Source organism: Cnephaeus nilssonii (assembly GCF_951640355.1).
Source record: "Cnephaeus nilssonii genome assembly, chromosome: 11".
NCBI classification, from domain to species: Eukaryota; Metazoa; Chordata; class Mammalia; order Chiroptera; family Vespertilionidae; genus Cnephaeus; species Cnephaeus nilssonii.
Window position 1 is genome coordinate 51,359,707 of NC_137082.1, and position 21,654 is coordinate 51,381,360.

At 51.2% G+C, this 21,654-nt stretch overlaps 1 protein-coding gene across 1 annotated transcript; it reads right to left on the reverse strand.

The window, feature by feature from the left end:
• Positions 1-4,086: 4,086 nt before the first annotated feature.
• Positions 4,087-19,936, reverse strand: DIPK1C (divergent protein kinase domain 1C; the record flags this gene model as incomplete). Its single annotated transcript, XM_079783968.1, has 4 exons — positions 4,087-4,293; positions 7,720-7,884; positions 12,698-13,363; positions 19,730-19,936. The coding sequence occupies 4 exons, from the start codon at positions 19,934-19,936 to the stop codon at positions 4,087-4,089; spliced, it is 1,245 nt and encodes a 414-aa protein (XP_079640094.1).
• Positions 19,937-21,654: the final 1,718 nt, after the last annotated feature.

Sequence of the window (21,654 nt, forward strand, 5' to 3'; positions counted from 1 at the left end):
CCCAGCTGTTGCAAGCAGTGCGACTCCCGCAGTGACTGTGAGAAACACTGTGACTAGGGCGTCACTCCCCAGGGGGGACACACTCGGCCACTGCCCACCACACAGAGGAGGTCGCTCGTGGTGGCGCCTCCACAGTTCCCTCCCCCCAAACTCCACGGGACCCCCTCCGTCTCTGTCGGAATCACCATGGGATTTGGAGAAGGCTCACCTTGCACGTGACCCAGCCAAATGTTTTCAGAGAAAGCAGCAGAATAAAGAATGCAGCAAGAGAAGTTAAGCGGAGTGTTCACAGTGGGGAGAGGCATTGACTAAAAGCACGAATTTGGAGAATTTTGCGGCTCCCTCAAAATTACACAACTTCTTAGACTGCACCCTCCAGTCTCATCTCCAGCCTTCAGAGGAGGTTGGGGAGGATAAAAGGAAAAGGGACTACAGAGCGGGAAAGCTGTAGCAAAGAAGGAAGGTTTGAAAAGCTGAGTCTGAGAGAGGAGGCTGGGGACTCACATGGTGCCTCCAGGGGGCCCGGCCGACTCTCTGAGCCTAGGAGCCCTTTCAAACGCCTGAAAATGGGTGAGGTGCCTGGAAGGCCTGGCCCTCAGATCCCAGCTGAGGGCCAGCCAGGTCCTCTCCAGGTACACAATCATTTCTTCAACACCCGCAGCTGTGCCCGGCTCAGAAGGGCAGGAGGGGCTCTGAGTTTCGGGACCTCATCACGGGAAGACCTGACCCCAGGGTGGAAAGGAGGGCACGCCGATGGAAAGTGGAGCGGAAACGTCCACCGGAAAACCCCACTCCAGCGATTGAAACGTCATGCTGTCTCGTTGACTGTGTTTTGAATGTGACAGCTGGTAAATGTGCTCGCACTCCGAGACCCCGCAGCAGGGGCTTGTCAGGTACCCCACCCCGAGGCTGGTGATGCAGTGGGGAGAGAGCAGGAGAGTTGGAATGATCTCAATGGAGTTGCCCAGTGACCTTTCCCAATTAAAATTCACACACTTTAGTGAGACAGATTTTCTGTCCCTGCCGTGAGCTACGGGTGTTCTCTTAGGACTGGGAGGGGCAGGGAGCAAGGAGCTGTGGGAGGGGGCTCTTTCCAACTAACTGGGGACAAAATGGCACTTGCTCTGCAGAGACAGGCAGCTAGACTCGGGGCAGAGAAATGCGCCAGGACTGCCGGCGAGTTCCCAGGCCCCTGGCCCACGGAGGGGGTCAGAGTCAAGTGGCACTTGCACCTGGGAGTTTGGTGAACAGGGACTGCTGACAAGTAAGAGATGGAATAGAAGTAAGAGAAATAAGAAGGAATACAAGTTGTAAGAATGGAATTCATGCCTCCAGGTCTATTACCCAAAAGTGATTAGTTAGAAAGCCATTGCTCTATTTAAAGATGATCTTTTCTTAAAAAACAAAAACAAAAACAACAAAAAAACCTGACTAAATGCCCCTAACCTAGGGGAGCATGCTTGAGGAAAGACTAGCTGGGTATGTCACCCCCCAGCCCAAGGCCAGCCTGGGTCACCCAGGGAAGGTCTCCAGAATGAAGAAGGACTGGGCCAGGCCTAGGGAGCAGTGTTCTCAAACGTTGGGGTGCATCAAAAATCTCAGGGTGGGGGTAGCCTCAGCCCCAAAGACCCTGCTTCTAATCTGCATTTAGAAGAAGATTCCAGGTGATTCCGAAGCAGCGGTCTGGGACCACTGGTGGAGAGAGAAACTCTGCCCATGGTTCTCTGTACCGACCAATCTTGTTCAGATGCAGCGGCTTGCTGCTCCCGCCCCGTGAGGAGGTGAGCATGGAGAGGAGGGTTAGATGCAGCCACGTGGCACTGCCAGAACGGCCACCCCTCCAGGGTACCAAGTCGTTCAGGAAGCACGAGGTCAGGAGCATGTGGCCCGAGCGGCCCACAGTTTCTGTGCAGTTGATGTCTGTCATCTGTAACCCAGTGGGGCATGTGATCTGAATGGCTTCATCACAAGGTAATGTTAACTACACCTTATCAAGATACATTGTGAAAAAGTATCATCTCCGGGGAGTGGAGATGAAGTAAGCACTGCTGACTGTAACTTGGATGAACTGGAAAAGGCATAGCCTGTGCTTGCTGAACCCACTTTATAAGCCCCCGATTCCCATGCACATTTCTCTGAGAGTGTTCTGTCTACTGTGCATGTTTTTATAACAAAATATAGAAATTACTTAGGCTGACACTTGTCCCAATCGGGAGGGTGGCTGCTCAACGGATAAGCAAGAAACACTCTCACTTGTCACATTAACAATATTAAATACTGATACAACCTTGTTGGTTTATTGTATGATATAAAAGTTTTATTTTGCAAGGGATTGAAAACTGAAAACAAAAAAATAAAAAAATAAAAGCGAAACTTTACCACGGATAGTTCAAGAAACACTGCTGTAAATGCAGTTCCGCGGGCGGGGTGGGAAAAGGGCGTGTGAGTGTGTGTGTGAGTGTGTGTGTGGGTGTGTGTGAGACAGAGGGGGGGGGGGGAAGAGGTCAAACACAAGGGGAAAGGGATAAAACCGCTCCTTTTCCACAATGAAAACACTATTGTGTTGGGTGAGTACATATTGCATAGTTCCCATGATAAACAAAAACATTTGTTTCCATTCGGGTGGAAATGCGAACAAACCTCTTCCGTTTCCGGAGCCAGACCTCCTGCCTGGCCAGGGAGCTCCGGGCTAGCACTCCGGGCGGCTCTCAACCCGGTCAACCCGCCAGCGACCCTCCGCCCTCACAGTGCCAAAGCCAACAGACCCCGAAGCCCGCTGCCCCTCCCTCCTCGCCCTCCGCTGCACACCGTGTGCATGGAAACCTCTAGCTCACAGACACCCCGACCAGAGGGCTGGTTCCCTGCGACCCCAGCACCGCAGAGCCTCGCTCCTGCTCCGAGACAAAGGCATTCTCTTCTCTCTGGAATCAAACGTTAGTGTTCATTTTCTTCTGCCACAAAGTGGCGGCCAGGAGTCCTGCTTCCCGCAGGGAGTACCGCTGCAGAGGGAGGCGTTCATGTTTATGATGAGAGGGGTCCTTCACGAACTTCATTCATGTGAGACAGTGCAGGGGGGTAATGAGCGGCCTAGCGGGTGACCGCGGGCCTTCAGACGCCGCGCAGGAGCCACGGAACTTAGAGCTGCTGGGCCTTCGATTGTTCCCCGCCTCACGTGTCACCGCACAGAGCCAGCAGAGGTGCCGACCTAGGAAAATGTGTGCAAACAACACAAGCAGGCTGTTCCCCTTGGCCTGGATCCGAAAGGGTGGGCAAGGCACAGACAAATAGTGTGGGGTTTGTCACTGCGAAAGCGGCTCCCCAGGAGGACGGACTGCACGAAGGGGCAAGGTGCTCCCTAAAACACAGCCCACAGCGTCCACGGGGCCCTCACAACCAATACCAGCACGAGGTGTCTCTCACACTCCAACACAAACCGCACTGCCTAACAAGGCAGCTGCTGTTTTTACTGTGTTTCATTCCAAAGGAAAGGAGACTCTCTTGGCTAGCTAGGCCAGCGGTCCCCCAGGACACACTGGAGAAACCACCTTCCCCCATCCCACAGCACACACACCTCACCCGCTCTCACACACCTCGCACACTCGCCTGTTCACTCTCACCTGTCCACACTCACCTGCTCACTTAGGCATGTGTGCACACACACGTACACACAACTGTGTACACGTGTGCATGTTTTTACCCGACAACCATTTGCAGCGAGAACAGCTGGAAATGTCTGTTCTGAGTATGAGCACTTTCTCGAGAGCAATTGCACGTTGGCATTTGTGCTGTTTCGGAGGGAGGGCCCTCCAACAGCAGAAAGCTCTGTGCCCACCTCCCTCATATCACCGTCCAAGGAGTGACTGTCAGAGGCCAGGATTGTCTCTCCAAACAAGGAATCAAGTCAGAACAGGACAGAAGGACACGCACACCACAACAGAGGACGCACGATGGAGACGGCGTTAGGTGGCCTCGCTCTTTGGGAGCCACAGTATCTCAGAGACCATCATTTACATAGAGACAATGTCTCCTCTTTAAAACCACACCGAGGTCACCTCTCCTGAGCGAGCATTTGAAAGGCCATCGTGGCTACTTCTCCGCCTCCCGCAGTTCCCTCAGCGCAGCTTGGAGGAGGCGCTGAAGCCTCCAGAACATGGTGGGGGCTGCTCTCTGGGGGCCTCCTGGGTCTGCGCACTCCTGCACGGCCTCCCGCAACTGCCGCTGGAGCTGGAAGGAAATGGCAGAGCTCTGGAGAGTCGAGGAGAACCAGTGTCGGAATATTTTGTCACAGACGACCTGAGGGGAAGGACAGGGAGACATTCATTCGGGGAGTGCATACCCTCAAGAGCCCGGAGCCTGCAAGTGGTCCCTCCATAGACTTCAGCTCTGCTCCCACACCCCCAGGGGCCTTCGGGGAGGGTCCTGCAGACCCCAGTAGGTACCTTCCCTTCTGGAAATTAAGCACTCAGCCCCACGAGTAAACTTTGCATCAGGGAGAAGGCTACCTCATATCAGGTAGAAAATTCCACTTCTGGCCTCAGAGCAGATGAGGAAGTTCTAGGTGACACTTCACAAAAGACTGAGTACATTTCCAAAGATAAAGGGAGCAGGAAGTCACAGGCAGTAACTGCTGGGTAAGGAGCAGCCCCACGGAGGACCTGAGAATAGTCGCCCTCCCCGCTATCACCACATTGCTGAGGTTGGGCATTCTTAGCCACACATTGGTCACGGCAACAGTGGTAACCAGGACAGGGTGTCCTGAGGGTCCAATGACATGTTGGTGAGAGCAGTATGCACATGTGATAGCACCTTGAGGCTCAGGGGGGAAAGGTGGTAAGGCTCTTTTTAGGAGCCTGCGAGATGGTTTAGTTTAAGCCATTATCTTGCGGCCATTCATTCCAAGCAGGTATGGAATTCACTGATGCTGGAGCTCTCTTTACATTCTCAGTGTACACCCTCTGTGTGTTGCACGGCTGTCTGTTTCCTCTCTATTGGGAGAACTGGACTAGGAGCGGCATAATTAACACAGCTTCCTTTTTCTATATCTGCTTTACATTAGCCTCATTTAACAAATGCCTCCATTTATGGAGCTGCTGTCTCACAGAAACAAATAACCTTAACTTCTGTCTCCCAGTGCCTGCAAGGGCAAGGATTCTTTTAAAAAAACATTCTCTTGTTTCTTTTTTTGAGTTGACAATACATTTTCATGTGCAAAAATGTACACTATCCCAAAAGACAGACTGCACTCTTAGTCTCCATCCCGTCCCAACAGCCAGACACTGAGCTCCAGCTCTGAGAGACGACCCCCTCCTCGACTCCCCTTCTCAAGAGAGTCTGTGCACACACACAAGCCTGTGCGTGCAAGTCTTTCTCCTTTACTTTCCATAAATGGTGGTATATAAATAATGCTCGCTGTCTTACAGCTTCCATTCCCACTTAACCAAATATCAGGGAGAGCCTTCCAAATCAGTTCTCATAAGGATATTTCATTGGTTTCAAGGGCTGTCTCTCAAACGTGTGGATGTATCATAAATTACTTAATTAGTTCCCCATGATGGAAATGTAGGTTGTTTACTAACTTTTGCTAGTATGAACAATACTGAAATAAATACCTTGCATATATGTCACTTTTGTGAGTGACTAAATTTCTAGAAATGAAATTTCTGGGCCAAGGGGTATGTGCATTTTTTCTTTGGATACGTCTTGTCAAACTGACCCCCATAAAAGTTGTACTAAGTTACACACTCACAGCAGTGTACAATGAGAATGCTCCTCTGTCCCACGCCCTCGCCAGCACGTATGTTATCTTTCATTTTTGCCAGCTGATGGGTGAGAAGGTTTAATTTGCATTTCTTATCAGTCAGGTTGAAAGCTATTTCTGCTTCCCTTCCAGTGAATGGTCAAGTTGATATCCTTTGCCCACATTTCCACCAGGTGTTGAACTTTTTCATATTAATTTGTAGATGTTCTTTATATCATAAGGACCGTTGCCCCTTGCTTAGGTTGGTTTCTTGAGGAGCAGACTCTAAGAGGGAGGTTTGCACGTGGAGATTTATTGAGGGGCATCCTCGGGGACCACACTTCCACACTGTGCTTTGCAAATGCCCCACCCCCACTGACCAATCACAGGACTCTGCCCCAGGGATGTGGCCAAGAAGCTCTGCTGGGCAGGGACAATCCTGGGGATACTCTCGGAGCTTCAGAGGCTAAGGGATAAGGGTCACCACCTGCCTCAATAGATCTATAAGAGCCCTTTATATATGAGGTGGGACAAAAGTAGGTTTACAGTTGTGAGTACACAAAACACAGAATTTATTCTTGCATTATTATTTATTAGTAATTGCATATTTTCAATAGGAACAACTATAAACCTGCTTAAGCCCCACCCTGTATAAGGGATGGGACCCTTAGTCTCTCATTATGGGCAAAGGGCAGGTGGTTGCTGTTGTAGTGTCAATCATCTTGTTCCTGCCACTCAGTGGTCGGCAAACTGCAGCTCTCGAGCCACATGCGGCTCTTTGTCCCCTTGAGTGTGGCTCTGCCACAAAATACCACGGCCTGGGCGAGTCTATTTTGAAGAAGTGGCGTTAGAAGAAGTTTAAGTTTAAAAATTTGGCTCTCAAAAGAAATTTCAATCGTTGTACTGTTGGTATTTGGCTCTGTTGACTAATGAGTTTGCCGACCACTGCTGCCACTGAAGCAGAGGCTTTTCCTGCAGACCCAAGTAGGGTGTGCGTGCACATGAAGTTAGAGGCTGGGACAGAGAAGAAGCCTCTGAAGGCCACATCACTGTTGCGTGTGTCCCACCCAGAGCTTTTGTCTGGCCTGGTCCAGGAATTCCAGATTCACACCACGGCCAGGTCTCCCGAGAACAGTCCTCCTTTGTTTCATGACGCAGCAGCAAGCTCTGACCTGCTCTGGCCCAAGCCCACATCGCCAGGTCTGCATACTGCATACGGGCACACTGGCCTTTGGGTTGGAGGACGGTAGGGAAGAACAGCTACAGAAAAGTGAGTGGGGTAGTGGGTTGGATAAGTGAATAAGAAAGCAGGAAAGAGGAGGTGAGGCAAGGGCACAGACATGACTGACCACAGGCAACCAGGTGGTGGGCCCAGCTTCTCAGCCATGGGCTCTTCCTGGTTGCAGTCAACACCTATGAGCTCAGGCTCATCCACGCCCACCTGAGAGCCTCAGCGGAGGGCTGAGGGCAGATAACTTCTGCCCAAAGAAGAGAGAGTGGTGGGGTATGGAGCCCTGCTTTTGGGACCTCCCTGACTCTAGACCCTATCTGAGAGCCTGGACCCAGCATCCTTTCTACTTATCGCTGATTCCTGAACTTGAGACACACTCTCTCTTCTATTACCCACCTGCTGGCCCTAACCCATGCCTGTCGGGACTGTGGTGTCTGTCCAACCTCTCTAATTTGGCCAGTTTCTCAGAATGGCTTTGCATTCTCTTATTCTTAGTACTCATTCTGAGTGTGTGTGTGTGTGTGTGTGTGTGTGTGTGTGTGTGTGTGTGGCAGGTGGGGGGGGCGGGGCGGGGAACCAGGCTGACTTTGCTGGGAGCTGTATCCATTGGACCTCATGGCCAACCACTTCATGGGGCAGACAACAAAGAATGAATGACCACCACCTCGCACCATCCCCACCCTCGCAGCACACATCAGGCCCAGGTGGCACAGGGTGGGGTGCTCCAGAGAGCTGTCTCGCCGTTGCTTACCTGCAGGTTGCTGTTGACTCTCTGCGCGCCACACTTGTTGACTCTGAGATCGCACTTTGAGAAACAGTCAAAGAAATTGCAGTCTTCATCTCCCGTGCAATTCTGCTCGAGAATTTCCCTCATTTTAGGTTCAAAAAAAGCCATGTCCACATCAATAGCCACGACCTGTAACCAAACAGCACAGGGTAAGTAAGGGGGCTCTGGGCTCAGCACAGAGGGAGCCTGGGCAGCACCTCCATCTCTGTGTTCCCAAGCCGGGGTCACGGGGCCGGTCACGGAGCTCTGCGGCCAGCGGAGCCCAGGCCATGCAACTGGAATAGATCCTATCGCAAGGCTTTCACTTTGAGAAGGACCTTTGCTGTCCCTAGCGAAAGCCTGGGATTGGGGACTGTACAGAGAAGCATCCCTTTTCATCCTTAAACCTTTTTCAGCTTTAAAAGTAGCGTCTCTGAAATGTCTTAAAAATGAATTGACTCCCCCTCCTTGCTTTACTACTTTGGTCTCTGGCCTTCAAGGGTCAAGATTACAAAGCAGTGAGAGACGGGTCATCCTCCCCCTTGAATATAAGCAATAAAAGGAAACTATGTTCAAGAGGCAGGTCTGTGGGTGTGAAGGTGAAAACGAGGCCGACTGTATCTAGGTTGTCTACCTACCGCATCTCTGTTACCTGAGTCAAGTGGCTTGCAATTGACTATTTGGATAGGCATGTGGGGGGAAATGACAGGGCCAAAGTTCTCAGATTAGGGTTGATAAGTGTGGAGTCCGATCCAATATCATCAGACACTACATCCCACTGTCAGCATAAGAACTGTGACCCCTGGAGTCTCAGGTTTATCTTCTTGGCTTCAAACCAAAGAGGCTTCAAAACAAGAATAATATCTAAATTATGCAGATTGCCTTCACCACCTGAATTAAAAAAAAAAAATGAGCTCAAACCTGTGAAAACCTGGAGTTGGCCCAAATCAAGCTGTTTATAGCTTCAAGGTATTAAACAGCTTATAAGACTTGATGAATTTGAGGGAGTCTGTGGCATTTCACAAGCCTTCACAGGTCAACGTCAAAACATCACCCCTTCCTTCTCCCACTGGTAGCATCTCAAGAAAGGGTTCATTTGTTTTTGTTTCTCATTCAGGGTTGATGCTGATGGCAATAAAGCTTCTTGGGGAGTATTTCTTGAGGAGGGAAAATAATTTATTGCAAAATATGGGGAGAATAATGAAAAAAAAAAAGAACAGGAAACTTTTTCCTTGTTAAGTGCTTTGCCTAATTACTAATTCAGGCACAGCAAACAGAAATTATCATTTTAATCAGTTTTTCCTGTCTCATTATTTAGCCAAAAGAAATAGCTCACTTCATTATTTGCACTGGTTAATAGACTGAAAAAGTATTAGGCTATGCTAATGATCTACAGCCTTTCTAGTGTATTATTGGGGCTATAAGACCTTCCTCTTTCTTCTACAGTTTCTGGCAATCCCCCCAGCTTCTTCTGGGGCCCCAGATGGAATTTCAGCTCCTTGCAATTTCTCTCTTTACCATTACTGATGGTTCCCTTCTCAACTCCTAGGAGAACCAGATTTATCTTTTAATTTTTGTGCATGGCATAGAATGGATTACAGCCATTGTGAGCATAACTATAAATACCGAAAATAGGAACAGTGACCAAACAAATCAGAAGACCTGCAGGAGGTTTCTCAAATTGTATCAGGAGAATCCTAAAATTCTTCATGCCACCTTCAAACTTCATCCTGCGCCAGCCCAGAAAGGCCCGATGAGAAGCATTTCATTCTCCACTGGGAAGCGTGGCTCTGGGGGAGGAAACATATCACCTGCTTGAAAGGAGCACTTGCTGGCAGCAGTCCGGGAGCATGAAGCAATGATGTGCCCTACTTGTCCTTGTGCAACCCTGGGATAAATTGTCAGGACCTGTAAGTGGGGACCTGGAGGAAGTGAATGACTTTGAGTCGTCAATTCTTCCCGTCATCTGAGCAACTGCAACATGGCCCGAAGGGAGGACCCGCCTGCTGGTCCCCTAGCTTGTTTCTCAAACTCAGACGGCCACATCCATCCCAGGAGGTCTTGGGTAAATGCTGAGAACTTGCATATCTAACCCGTTCTCTGGTGATGAGGACACGGCTGGTTTTTACTTAAGATCGTAGGTAAAATGAAGTTCTTGAACCTCAGCCGCCTGAGGAAGGTCAGTAATGCCAGGGTCAGCACAGTGGAATCCAGTCCTTCCCTCCCCATCCTCACCCTCGCTCTGGCAGCAGCCAGGGCTGCGTGCTTCAGGGCCGAGTGCTTCAGGCACAGCATGTCCGGCCCGGTCAGGAGAGCAGCCAGGACTTCATTGAACAACTATCTCAGGCCTACGATGCAGAAGATGCTGGAAGGCACAATGGAGGTGGACCTTGCAAGCCAGTAATGCCCCATGTTGCTCACTCCTCGGGGAAGACCCATCAGCGCCACCTCCTTCTAAAGCAGTGGTTCTCAACCTTCCTAATGCCGCGACCCTTTAATACAGTTCCTCATGTTGTGGTGACCCCCAACCATAAAATTATTTTCGTTATTACTTCATAACTGTAATTTTGCTACTGTTATGAATCGTAATGTAAATATCTGTGTTTTACGATGGTCTTAGGTGACCCCTGTGAAAGGGTCGTTCGACCCCCAAAGGGGTCGGACCCACAGGTTGAGAACCCCTGTTCTAAAGCCTTTCCTGGGGACCCAACCCAGACAGCTGCTGGGTTCCCTTGACTGCCACCACTCACTGACACGCCCTCATACTTGCTGGATGAATAAACAAATCATCTCATAACAGGAAGGACGGACCCCTCACTGCCCAAAGCTGGTGGTTGTATGTGAATGCTCAATGCCTCCTTGCCCAAGGCCTTAGGGTGGCTGGGTCCCCAGGACGGCTCTGAGGAGAACCACAGCCCTCTGTGTTCGTTACATAACCTTCCTGCTCACAAAGTAAGGAAGCCTCGGCCAGGACCTCAGCTCTGAGAAATAAGCCGGTGAGTCGGGGGCATCCTGACTTTCACAGCTCGTCTGGCAGGTCTCCTCCTGGGACTTCCCAGAACTCTCTGGAACCTCAAGGAACCCCCCACCCCAGCTCTTTCCCTCCCACACTTGGAACCACCCGGCTTATCAGCCCCTCTGGGATAGCCAGGGATAGAGCATTAGGACAAAGAAGTGGGGGCAAAATGCTATGATGCCCTTCACAGTGACAAAGACTTGACATGAGAAGGGCTCTATATCGATTTCAGGCTGTTATACCGAGGCATTCCTGTGGCTGTAATAGTACCTCCTATTTGCCCCTTATGTTTTGACTGGGGTGGATAAGAGGAACCATATACTAAACCTGACAAGCTCAGGAGAGGCCTGTGTGGTGGCCTTACAAACTCAGACACCTAAAGTAACCACATAGGATGCTCTGAAATGAAATTTTTTAAACTAAAAGCAGTTCATGGCAGGTAGTCAAGTCCAAAGGCAGTATTTTTCCCTAACAAAATTCAATCTTTACCTTAATTGAGCCTATTATCTTTTTGCATCTCAGATAACATGTCTTTGGAATGTCAAAGTAATTTTCCCTTTTAAAAAAAATGTATCTTTATTGTTGACAGTATTACAGATGTTCCTCTTCCTCGCCCCCCGCCCCCCCCCCCCCCCCCCCCCCGCCATCGGTCCCATCTTCCCTACTCCTTCCCCAGGCCTTCACCACACTATTGTCTGTGTCCATGGTTATGCGTATATGCATATAATTTCCTTTTTCTGGACCCCTTAAAGCACAGGCACTGCTCTGCAGAGACCACAAATCCCCTCATTGTCACTGAGTTAATTGTTGTCTGTTAACTATCCTGCACCCACCTAAGTGAAAGAAGCATCTGTCTATCATTTTACTTTTTATCCAATCCCAGAGGTTTCTCCACTTTGCTTTCTCACACCTCCCTAATCTATCACCGATGGATTTCATGTAACCCACTTACGTCTTCTCTTTTTATTGTAATGTATTTTAAAAGATGCAAAACTGTCATTCTCTGGAATATAATCTCTAACTATTGAGGTTTTGTCATCAGTTTGGCCCAATAAACTCAAAAAAAATTCTCTATAGGTTTGAACATTTCTTACGTTGACAAGGGCTTAGGCCACCATGAGCCAGCCTCCACAACGCCCAGCCCACTGAGGTGGCCGGAGTGGAGCTGGCCTGGCCCTTCGCCTGCTGGCACTTGCAGTGTAAGAGATGACTCATTGCAACAGGGGTGGCCCCGGGCAATGGCCCCTGGGATAGAGCATCCAGATCAGATAGCATTATTGTGACACCTGGGTTTACCTAGGGGGGGGGGGGGAAGGTGAGGGGGATTATCTTCCAATGACACTGCAGTCCCTCCTGCCACTGCAGCTCCTCCTCATTCAATTTCCCGGAGAGGGAGCAAAAATGCACCTGCCCTGCAGCGCAGTGCGGAGGCCACCATGTCCACCTGGGCAGGGTGGTCCCTGCAGGAGGCGCCCCACTCGAGTCCCTCTAGAAATCTTACCCATGGAAGGGAAGCTAGCTAGAACCTCTAGGGAGAAAGTGCTAGAAAAAATGTTGCACACTGTCATGGAGCCTGGACAGTTTGAAGACAGCATTATTGCCCAAAAGCCCCGAAGGCCATCCTCCTCATCATCCGGTGTGGCTCCTCACCCCTGAAGACTGCTTTCTGCTCTCAGCAAGAGCTTGCTTTCCAAAACAGCCCCAGGGAGGACACTCCTCGCCTCTGGGGCCTGGGCTCCTGCTGTCCAGCCTTTCATTCCACCCACCCCCTGGAGTGGGGTGAGGTGTACGTGTCCTTGGAATTCTCATGAACTCAGCTTGGGCTGGGTGGGCTGTCCAGGCTACAAGGCAGCATGATGCTACCGTGTGCCCCAGGATTTCAGAAAAGCTCTCATTTAAAACCATCCGTCCCCCACATGAGGCGTCCACTCCCCAAGGAGCACTCACCGTGAAGTCCCTCCTGATGGCAAAGTTCTCGGGCTTGACATCGCAGAGGTGGAGGCGGTGGGAGAAGTCGTTGTCGAAATGCCTCACCAGGTCCAGGAAGCTGAGGGCCATGTCGCCGATGGCCTGGGCCTGGCCCCGCGAGGCCCCGTCCAGGGGGAAGAGAGCCCTGTGGTGGGGGCTGCCCGCGGCCAGGTACTCCACAGCGTAGAAGTGGCCGCAGGAGCCTAGCAGCGGCGGGGCGTGCGGGCTGAGGCCGTGCAGCATGCTGAGCAGCACGAACTCCTCCTGCTGCGCCAGCGACCACAGGCTGGCCAGCTGGCCCCGCCAGCGCGCGCCCCGGCGCCCCGGCCACAGCGGCCCCAGGCTGCCGGCCGCCAGCTCCAGGCCCAGGGCGCTCTTGACCTCCCCCGCCACCAGCAGGAGCAGCTCTGCCTCCGGGAAGCCCTGGCCCCCGTCCTCCGCCTCGTCCTCCATCAGGCCGGGCGGCCGGAAGCTGGAGAAGGCCTCCTCCTTGGACTTGAGGATGATGGGGCGGCCGCGCCAGTCCGCCTGCAGCACCTTCTTGCCCCTCTCGTAGTACAGGCAGCGCCGGTACCGCAGCCTCCCCGCCACACACAGGTCCTCGCAGAGGTCGCCCGCCAGCGCCCCGCCCTGGTAGTCTCGGCACTGGAGAGAGGGGACAGCAGGTCACAAGGCGGTGGTGGCGGGAGGGGGCAGGAAAAGGGCCCAGGTTGGTCCCTGCGCTTGGAGTGCTTCTCATCAGCCCTTGAGGGGAACCTCATGAGCCCTGCAGGGTCTCTGGGAAGTCAGAGCATAATTAAACAAAAGACTTCAAAGTGCCTCATATTTATGTTTCTCTATCAGGCCCAGGGCTAGGTTCTCAAAACCAAAACACCCAGAGCCCAGAAGTTGGTCTCCCACCGTCCAGCTGTGGTGACCCCGCCACTACAGTCATCCCTAAGAAGACAGTCCAGCCAGGACTTGCTAGAGCAATGGCCACAGACAAGGCCCACCTGCCTCAGGCACACCTGGCCAGCTTCCAGTTAACAATGCCACTTTCCGAACTCAGTCCAGCTGTACGAGAGCTGAGCCTCCATCCAACTACAGGTACCAGGCTCCAGAGTTCACAGAACCGTGGTGGCTGCCTTTGAAACTCATCAGTGATAGCGGAGTATGACATGGGCAAGGTAAGTTTGGCAAGTGTGGTTTGGGAAAACTGGGCTTGTCCCTGGGCTCTGCCCCTCACTAGGTGTGGGGCATGTTTTCAAATCTGTAATAGGGGATGATAATACTGTGTCACAGGAGGCCTGTGGAGGTCAACCAAGGTCATGAGTGCAGAGGACTTGGTTATCTCGGGGAATGCTGGTTTTATCTAGCCCTGGTCATTAGAAGTCGGGAGCCAAGGAGGCTTCTTCCTGGAGAGATGCATCTGAGCTCACTTTTGAAAGACAAATTGCAGGTCTGCTGAGCAGACACGGAGGGGGAGGGCAGTTTCATGGCAGGAAATAGCCTGTGCAAAGACCTGGAGTTGCAAAGTAGCATGGGATGTTCAGAGAATGAGACCAGTTCAGGGTGTGGAGAGCAGGTCAGAGCGTGGGCCACGGTGTGACGGACTGGGGTGTCCTATCAAAAATGCCATTCCTGTCCTGGCCGGTGTGGCTAAGTTGGTTGGGCATCATCCTGTGCACTGAGGGGTTGCCGTTCCATTCCCAGTTGGAACGTATGCTCGGGTTGCAGCTTGATCCCTGTTGGGTGTTGTGCAGGAGGCAGCCAATAGATGTTTTGCTCTCCCATAGATGCTTCTCTCTCTTTCCCCCTCTACCTTCCTCTCTCTCTAAAAAAAATCAATTTTAAAACTGTAAAAAAAAAAAAAAAAAAAGGCCATTCCTGCACCTCCACCTGGCACAAATGCTTCCTACCCTGCAAGGGTCAGATCAACCTTCCCCTGAGGCAGCCCTACCTGCTGGTGGGGATGCTCCTCTGCCCAGGGTTCTCACTAAAGGACCCACCCTTACGCCATCCCCTCTCCTGCAGGCTTTCCACAGCTCAGCCTTCCCTACAAAGCTGTACTGCATTGATGAAATCAAATTCAAATTGAATTGAAACCTATCCAAGATTTGCCCCTGCAAATTGGGAAGGCAATTCCAAACAGGAGTTGCAAGATATTTGGAACAACAGTCTAATCATTGAATTTGGCATACGGCCTATCGATTTTGGAGGGGAACATTAATGTTGGCTGTTTTCTGCAGATCAGCACATTATTAAGGCATAAGGGATGTGGTGTTAGGCATCGGCAAGGACAGGAAGTGGAGCGAGATGCCCAGGTGAGGTCTTAGGTCTGTGACCTCATTTATCATAGGAGACCATTTACATTAGAGCAAAGCACACACATTGCAATTATCACCCAACTGTTCTTTGCTATCATCCTTTAGGATAGGGGATTTTGGGCATTTTGGTTCCCACGCCTCTTATGTAGAATGTAAACTTTGGCCACAGCAGCTATTCTGGTCACCAGTGCCAGAGTGCGTCTGCAGAGTCTTCGCATGTCTGTGCATACTAAACACAGAGAAAAGCTTAATCTAGCGTTTAGAAAACAGCAAACTTAAAGTATAAATTATGAGGTTACAAACTAATGAATAATTATCATCATGTTAGAGACAATCATTAAATTATTTTATTTAGCAGCAGGTCCTATTGAAGTTGCTCTTTTTTTCTTTCTTTCTTTCTTCAAAAAAGGGTGTTTTGTTTTTTTTTCTATTTTGAGATAAAGAGGAAGGGAGAGGTTGAGAAAGAAACATTGATGAACAAGAATCATCAACCAGGTTGCCTCCTGAATGCCCCTCTCCCCCCTCTAGGGATAGAGCCTGCAACCCGGGCATGTGCCCTAACCAGGAATTGACCACTCAAATTTTCAGTGCAAGGGATGACACTCAACCACTAAGCCACACTGGCCAGGGTGAAGAAGCTCTTTTTCAACTAAAAAAAAAAAAAAGTGCTTTTATTTCTTTTAACTCCATTTTAAAAATCAGTTTTCTCTTACCATGAGGAGATCCAAACTGCCAGTTTGAAGACAGGTACGTTTCTGTACCCAAATGTGTGTGCATTCAAAACCCACAGGTATACACTGAGAAAAAAGTCGCATTGTAGTTAAGTGGCATTATCTAATTAGTTGGACTCACCATGCGTTTGTATTTCCTGCAGGTTGTGTGGGAATATGCAGACACACATTTTTAGCATGCCCAGCTCTGCAGGAAGAGTTCTTAGTGGTTGTGGCTTAGAATCTGTCCGGCTTGCATCATGCTTCTCAGGCAAAAGCAAAGCCTGTCCGTTCCAGTTTGGGAAATGGTTGACAGGTCTCAGGGGTCATGCGTAAGATCTGGGTTTTCTGAGTGTTCGGTTTTGTTTTTAAGGAGTGTTGAGTTCCTATGTGGTTAGCAATCGTCACACAATGAAGATCCTTCCCCGGCAGTGACGCTGTGCACTGCAGACTCTCAGCACAACTGGCCAGTCCGCTGGGCAGCCTGCCTGACCCTGGATGAGTACTCAGGAGAATAGAGTTATTCTCTGCTATAAAGTCTTTCTGGGCATGCGCCCTGGATGTGCGCTAGGGCCCTGGGTTTCCATCACAGCAAAAAAGACAAGCCTGTCCTACTAAACAGGAACCCCGAATGTAGGCAACTAAATTAAATCACACCAAGCCTAGCTAGCCAAAGGGGAAAGAAGCCTCTGAATAACAGCTGTGGGAATAGTTGTGAGATGCTTTGAAAGCGATACGCTGTGGAGGGTTAAGTATCCCCAGTTGTTACTGATGGTTCTCATTACTAAAGAAGCCACTCGCTGTCACAGGGACTCTCCTATCAGACTGCACACGGTTCACCCCGGCTCCACACACACTAACTGCACAAATCGGGACAGGCTGACCTCTCTGGGGCTCAGTTTCACCATCTGCCAAATGGGGATAGTCAAAGCACAGGCCTCCCGGAGGTTGTGGAGGGGATTAAGTGAAATGATACATGTAAAACTACTCATCACAGTGCCTACCCTGAGAAGCAGACAGGCGCCCGCAGCCCAGCCCTCTCTGCCACTGCATGAAGAACTCCGCCTGCAGAATAGGAGCCGGGCGTAAGAACTACCAAGCATGGCCCGAGGCTCATCAGCCTGCATCGCCTCCTGGCACTGTTCTCTGGAACAGTAGGGCTGTAGCAACCTCCCAGGGCAGTCTAAGAGGGCACGTGGATGTCTTGATTATGGGATGAGCTGAAAAGCCGCAGTACCGAGGAGCACTGCAGTCTGACTAGGGAAATCCAAAGCTCTCAGACCCAGTGCTCCACTCTTTGGAACAAGGCCAGTTGGCTCTTCCAGGGCTGGGGAGTGCGGTGGGCTCCCTCAGGAGGTGGGGCGGCTTGGGGCTAGCAGCAGACCTGGCTCCTGGCTCCTCAGCTTCAGCTAGACTCCCCCCGCAGGCCACAATGCCCCTGTGCACTGGGGGCCTGGGAACACCCCAGGCCTTGCCCACAACGCTGCTGCCCCTGCCAGAGAGAGAGAGCGAGAGAGGGCTCCCTTTGGCTCAGTTCAGTTACTCCTTCTGTGCTCTGGTATTCAGAGGGAAAGCTAATGAGAGTCTGGAGGCCAGTCAGAAAACGAACAGCCTGTTTCATTACTAAGGATAAAAGCCAGGCAGGATGAATTGAAAGTGCTCGGGGAGCCCAGAGACAGACGCTCGATTCAGCTCGGGTCCTGGGAGGCCACAGTGCCAGCCCCTGCGGGGCAGCCAGGGCCCAGCAAGCGAGGTTTGCAGACGGGGTCTTATTCAAAGCTTGTGCTAGGGTGGTGTCCTGGGTGAAAGGGAGCCAGCGTGCTGCGTGGGGCTCACATCAACAAGTCAGAATGGAGAAGGTAGGAAGAGAGGGAGAGAAAGCCAAGTCCTGCTCACAGGGGAGAAACCATGGCCTCAAACAAGGCGTGCAAATGATGATCCCCGAAAAGTGAGTTCAGGGAGACAACGGCAGGTGAACTTCAGCAAGAGGGACCTGGTATTTCAAATCATTCTTTTGGTAACAGGAAAGGAGAGAGTCTCCAGAAGCAGGACCGACCTCTTCAGCTTTAGGTCAGACTGAAAATGCCCCCCAAGGCCGCCATGGGAGGTATGGTGGTAGCACCGCTCATCAGCATCGGCTTTAATTTATGGGCTGAAACACGTGGAAAGTTATGATTAGCAATTACTTAATTTATATTAGGCTATTCATTTCCATTTGGCCTTCCCCACTTAGTCAAAGGTAGATAAATGAAAAGTGGAATTCACCTTTTACTTTAATCTAAAAGATTATTTTCTATTATTTTTGTAAACAGAAGTGTTCCATCTTGGTCAAGCTATTAATCTTCGTTCACTATAAACAGTCAATCAGGCCCCCCACCAAAAAAAAGAAAGAAAGAAAGAAAGAAAGAAAGAAAGAAAGAAAGAAAGAAAGAAGAAAGGAGTTTTTATAAGGGTTCCTGAGAAAATCAATGAGCTCATGTAACTTAAAGAAAACTTCATAGAACTTCAGAGTAACCATCAGTGGGTGGGTGGTAGATGCATGGATGTGTGGATGCATGGATAGATGATAGGATGGAGGGAATCAATGATGAGTGTCTCATTTGCATTATGGTCCATTCATAATGACACATGTCAGACTCAATTAGGGAATATAATTTGTTTTAGCTTGTACCTTTCACTCATTATTCCTTAAATTTTTCCAATCTCACTTTTTATATTTAAAAAAAAATCATTTACTTGAAAACCTTTATGCTACCCCGTTTTGAAAACCTACAATCTCAGCCCTAGCCTGTTTGGCTCAGTGGATAGAGTGTCGGCCTGGGGACTGAAGGGTCCCAGTTCGATTCTGATCAAAGGCACATCCCTGGGTTGCAGGCTCTATCCCCAGTAGGGGTCCTGCTGAAGGCAGCTGATCAATGATTCTCTGATTCTCTCTCATCATTGATGTTTCTCTCCCTCTCTCCCTCTCCCTTCCTCTCTGAAATCAATAATATATATATATATATATATATATATATATATATATATATATATTTAAAAACCTACAATCTCAAAGGGCCCACCCATATGTAAGCAATTGAACTAAAAACTTCCCATGTGTTTCTTTAAGATTTCTTAGAAAACAGATCACTTTTCACACCAAATGCTTAGATGCTCACTGTTTGGAGAAGTGAATAAACACTTCAAAAATCTATGTAACAGGAGTAGCTGCTATCTTCATCTTTCTTGGCTTTCCCTTGGGGGATTTCTACCTTTGTTCAAGTCTCCTAAAGCACGTAATCTTCTGAACCAAACTGAGACCAAGGAGCAGCCAACGTCTGGGAAGCAACTGATGAGCATCTGGGGCCCAGTGCTCGCAGACAGAACCCTGCGGTTCTGTCTCCCGTTCCCGCCCCGCCCAGCTGAGGAGCAATCAGGCCCTCCCGTGGAGGGACAGAGACTGCAGCCACTACCCCAGGACTAGGGTCCACGGGGGTCGGACCGCCTCCCGGAAGCACGCTGTGCCTGGGGTCCCACGGATGCATGAGGCGAGTGTGAGGCGAGCGAGGCTTGGGGCGCAGGAGGCAGGGCCCTGTTAGCGCCTCGGGCTCGGCGTGGTGAAGCCCAGGTTGGAATCACAGAACGGAATCTGGGCCAGAGAACAAGGGACCCAGGGACCCGAGAGGCATCTTGGTCCGCATCCTGGCCCCTAACCCGGCTGCCCCACACGGGATGGGCCACCAAGGGGTTGTGAGGAGACTCAGAGCCCACCGCAAGCAAACTTTCTTTAGGAGCGCGGGCTCAGGGGCGGCGGGAGAGCAGTCCGGCAGGAAGGCTCTTGGGACAAAGGACCAATTTTGGCGATGTGGGGAGAAACACCCCTGCGCGCCCGGAGGGCTCGGGGGCGCAGTGCCCATCCCACGGAGACTGGGACCTGCACATCCTGCATCCCACGACCCGGGTCCCACCCCTTCACCCTGGCGCACCTCGCGGGGCAGTGCGGCAGCGGGACCTACCAGCGCGGCCAGGATGCGCCGGCTCTTCTCGTCCGTGCAGCGCTCCGAGAGGACCCCGGGGTGCGCGCGGAGCAGCAGCGCAGCCGCCAGCACCCAGACCACGGTCCAGGCAACGCAGGCAACCAGCGCGCGCCTCCCGCACCTCCAGCGCCTCCCGCACCGCCCGCACTGCCCTGGCCGACCCCGCGCGCCCGCAGTCTGCGCCATGGCCAGCGCGCGCCACAGCCTGTGCCCTGCACTCCTGTCGCGGCTCCACTGCTGCCGGCTCAGCGGGGGAGGGGATGCGGGGGAGAGGCCACGCGAAGGGAGGGGAGGCCCCGCGGCTGGATCCCCTGCCCAGCAAGTCCTGGGGTGGGTGAGGGTGTCCGCTGGAGCACTGGGGAAGGGGGTGTGCGCTGGCCGTTCCCTGGTCGGTGCATGCTGGACGCCCCGCTCCACCGCAGCACCCAGACACCCTTTCCGCTTTTTTTGCACCTTTCCCCCCAGATCAGCTCTCCTCTTAAACAGAATCCGCGCAGATTCAAACTCCTGGCTCCTTGGCCAACACATCTTCAATTCAGACAAAACCCGCCCTCCTCCCCCCTTCTCCTCTGGGCGGCAGCTCAGTGTCTCAAATCTAGTCCCCGGGTTGCTCCCTGTCCCCTCCACCATTTGCCTCTGTTAGATTCCTCCCGCCCCTACATCACCCGGACTTGAAAGGCCCTCCACAGGTGAGACCCTGAGCCTGCGTAGAGTCCTGGGTCTCGGACAGTTTGTCACGCTGTGGCCACTGTCGCGGACTTTTCCCAGGCAGCATCCTGAATCCTGAGTCCCCCACCCCCCTGCCCAGGCTGCCAAAAACTCCAGGGTGTCCTTTCCAGGAGAAAAAGTGCAGCACTAAACATTTCTGCTTCCCCCTGGCAAGGAGAAAGCACTCAATAAAGGTGTCTAAATCTGCATTTAGGTCTGTTTGTAACAAGCTCTCAGGGAGTGGGCTTCAATGCTCTACCCCAGCCATTACATAAAATAGGCGGGCACCTCGGCTGGCAGACCTGTCCCTGGTTCTTGTCTCCTCCACACGCCACCAAGTTGCTGCTCCCTGAAAGCCTGTTTCCTGCCCCCTGCCACCCCCATCCCAGTCCTGATGGGTAGTGCACCCGGAGCTGTCTCAGCTGAGGGCTTCTGCAAGCGCAGGCCCAGGGCTCCTGCCACTCACTTGGCAGGAGCTTATCTGGCCAGTTAGGTGCCAGCACATGGGGTCACACTCCCACCTGCACTGTGCCTGGATTTCACATATCCATTTCTGAGTGTGGGGACAGCAGAATTATTCTGGCCGGGATGAAGCATTCGGTCAATCTCCCTTGGAACTGGCTTCCTAATCTTGTCTGTTCTGCAATCACACGTTTAACTTCAAGTTTCATGACTCAATGGTAGAGGTCTCCAGAAATTGTGAAACACCACACTAACAAGGAACACTCTAGGTACACCTTGGATATTCTCTTATGACCAGCCCTCCCACTCCCAGGGCACACCCAACCCCAACCCCAAGCACCACGCGGGAATATTGTTCTAGGCGCTGTACAAACTTGGTCATCTCGTTTCAAAATGGTTGTGAAGCACAGAGGGCAATCTTAGGACAGACACTGCTTTCAAATCCTGACTCGATGGTGTAAAGGTGATTGATTCCCTTTCTCCAAAATGTTATGGGGGGAGGGGCACAAATAGGAAAGAGGATGAGTTAAAGAAGTGTAAACATTTATGGTTTCAAACCTAAGAATAAAAACGGGGAAAGCAGAACTTGAAATCAAAGTCAGGATTTGCAAAGTGAGCGTTACTTGTGTAAGTTTTAAAAATATGTTAATAATCACACTTCTTTTGGCATTTTTAAAAATATAATTGTATTGATTTCAGAGAGGAAGGGAGAAGGATAGAGAGAGATAGAAACA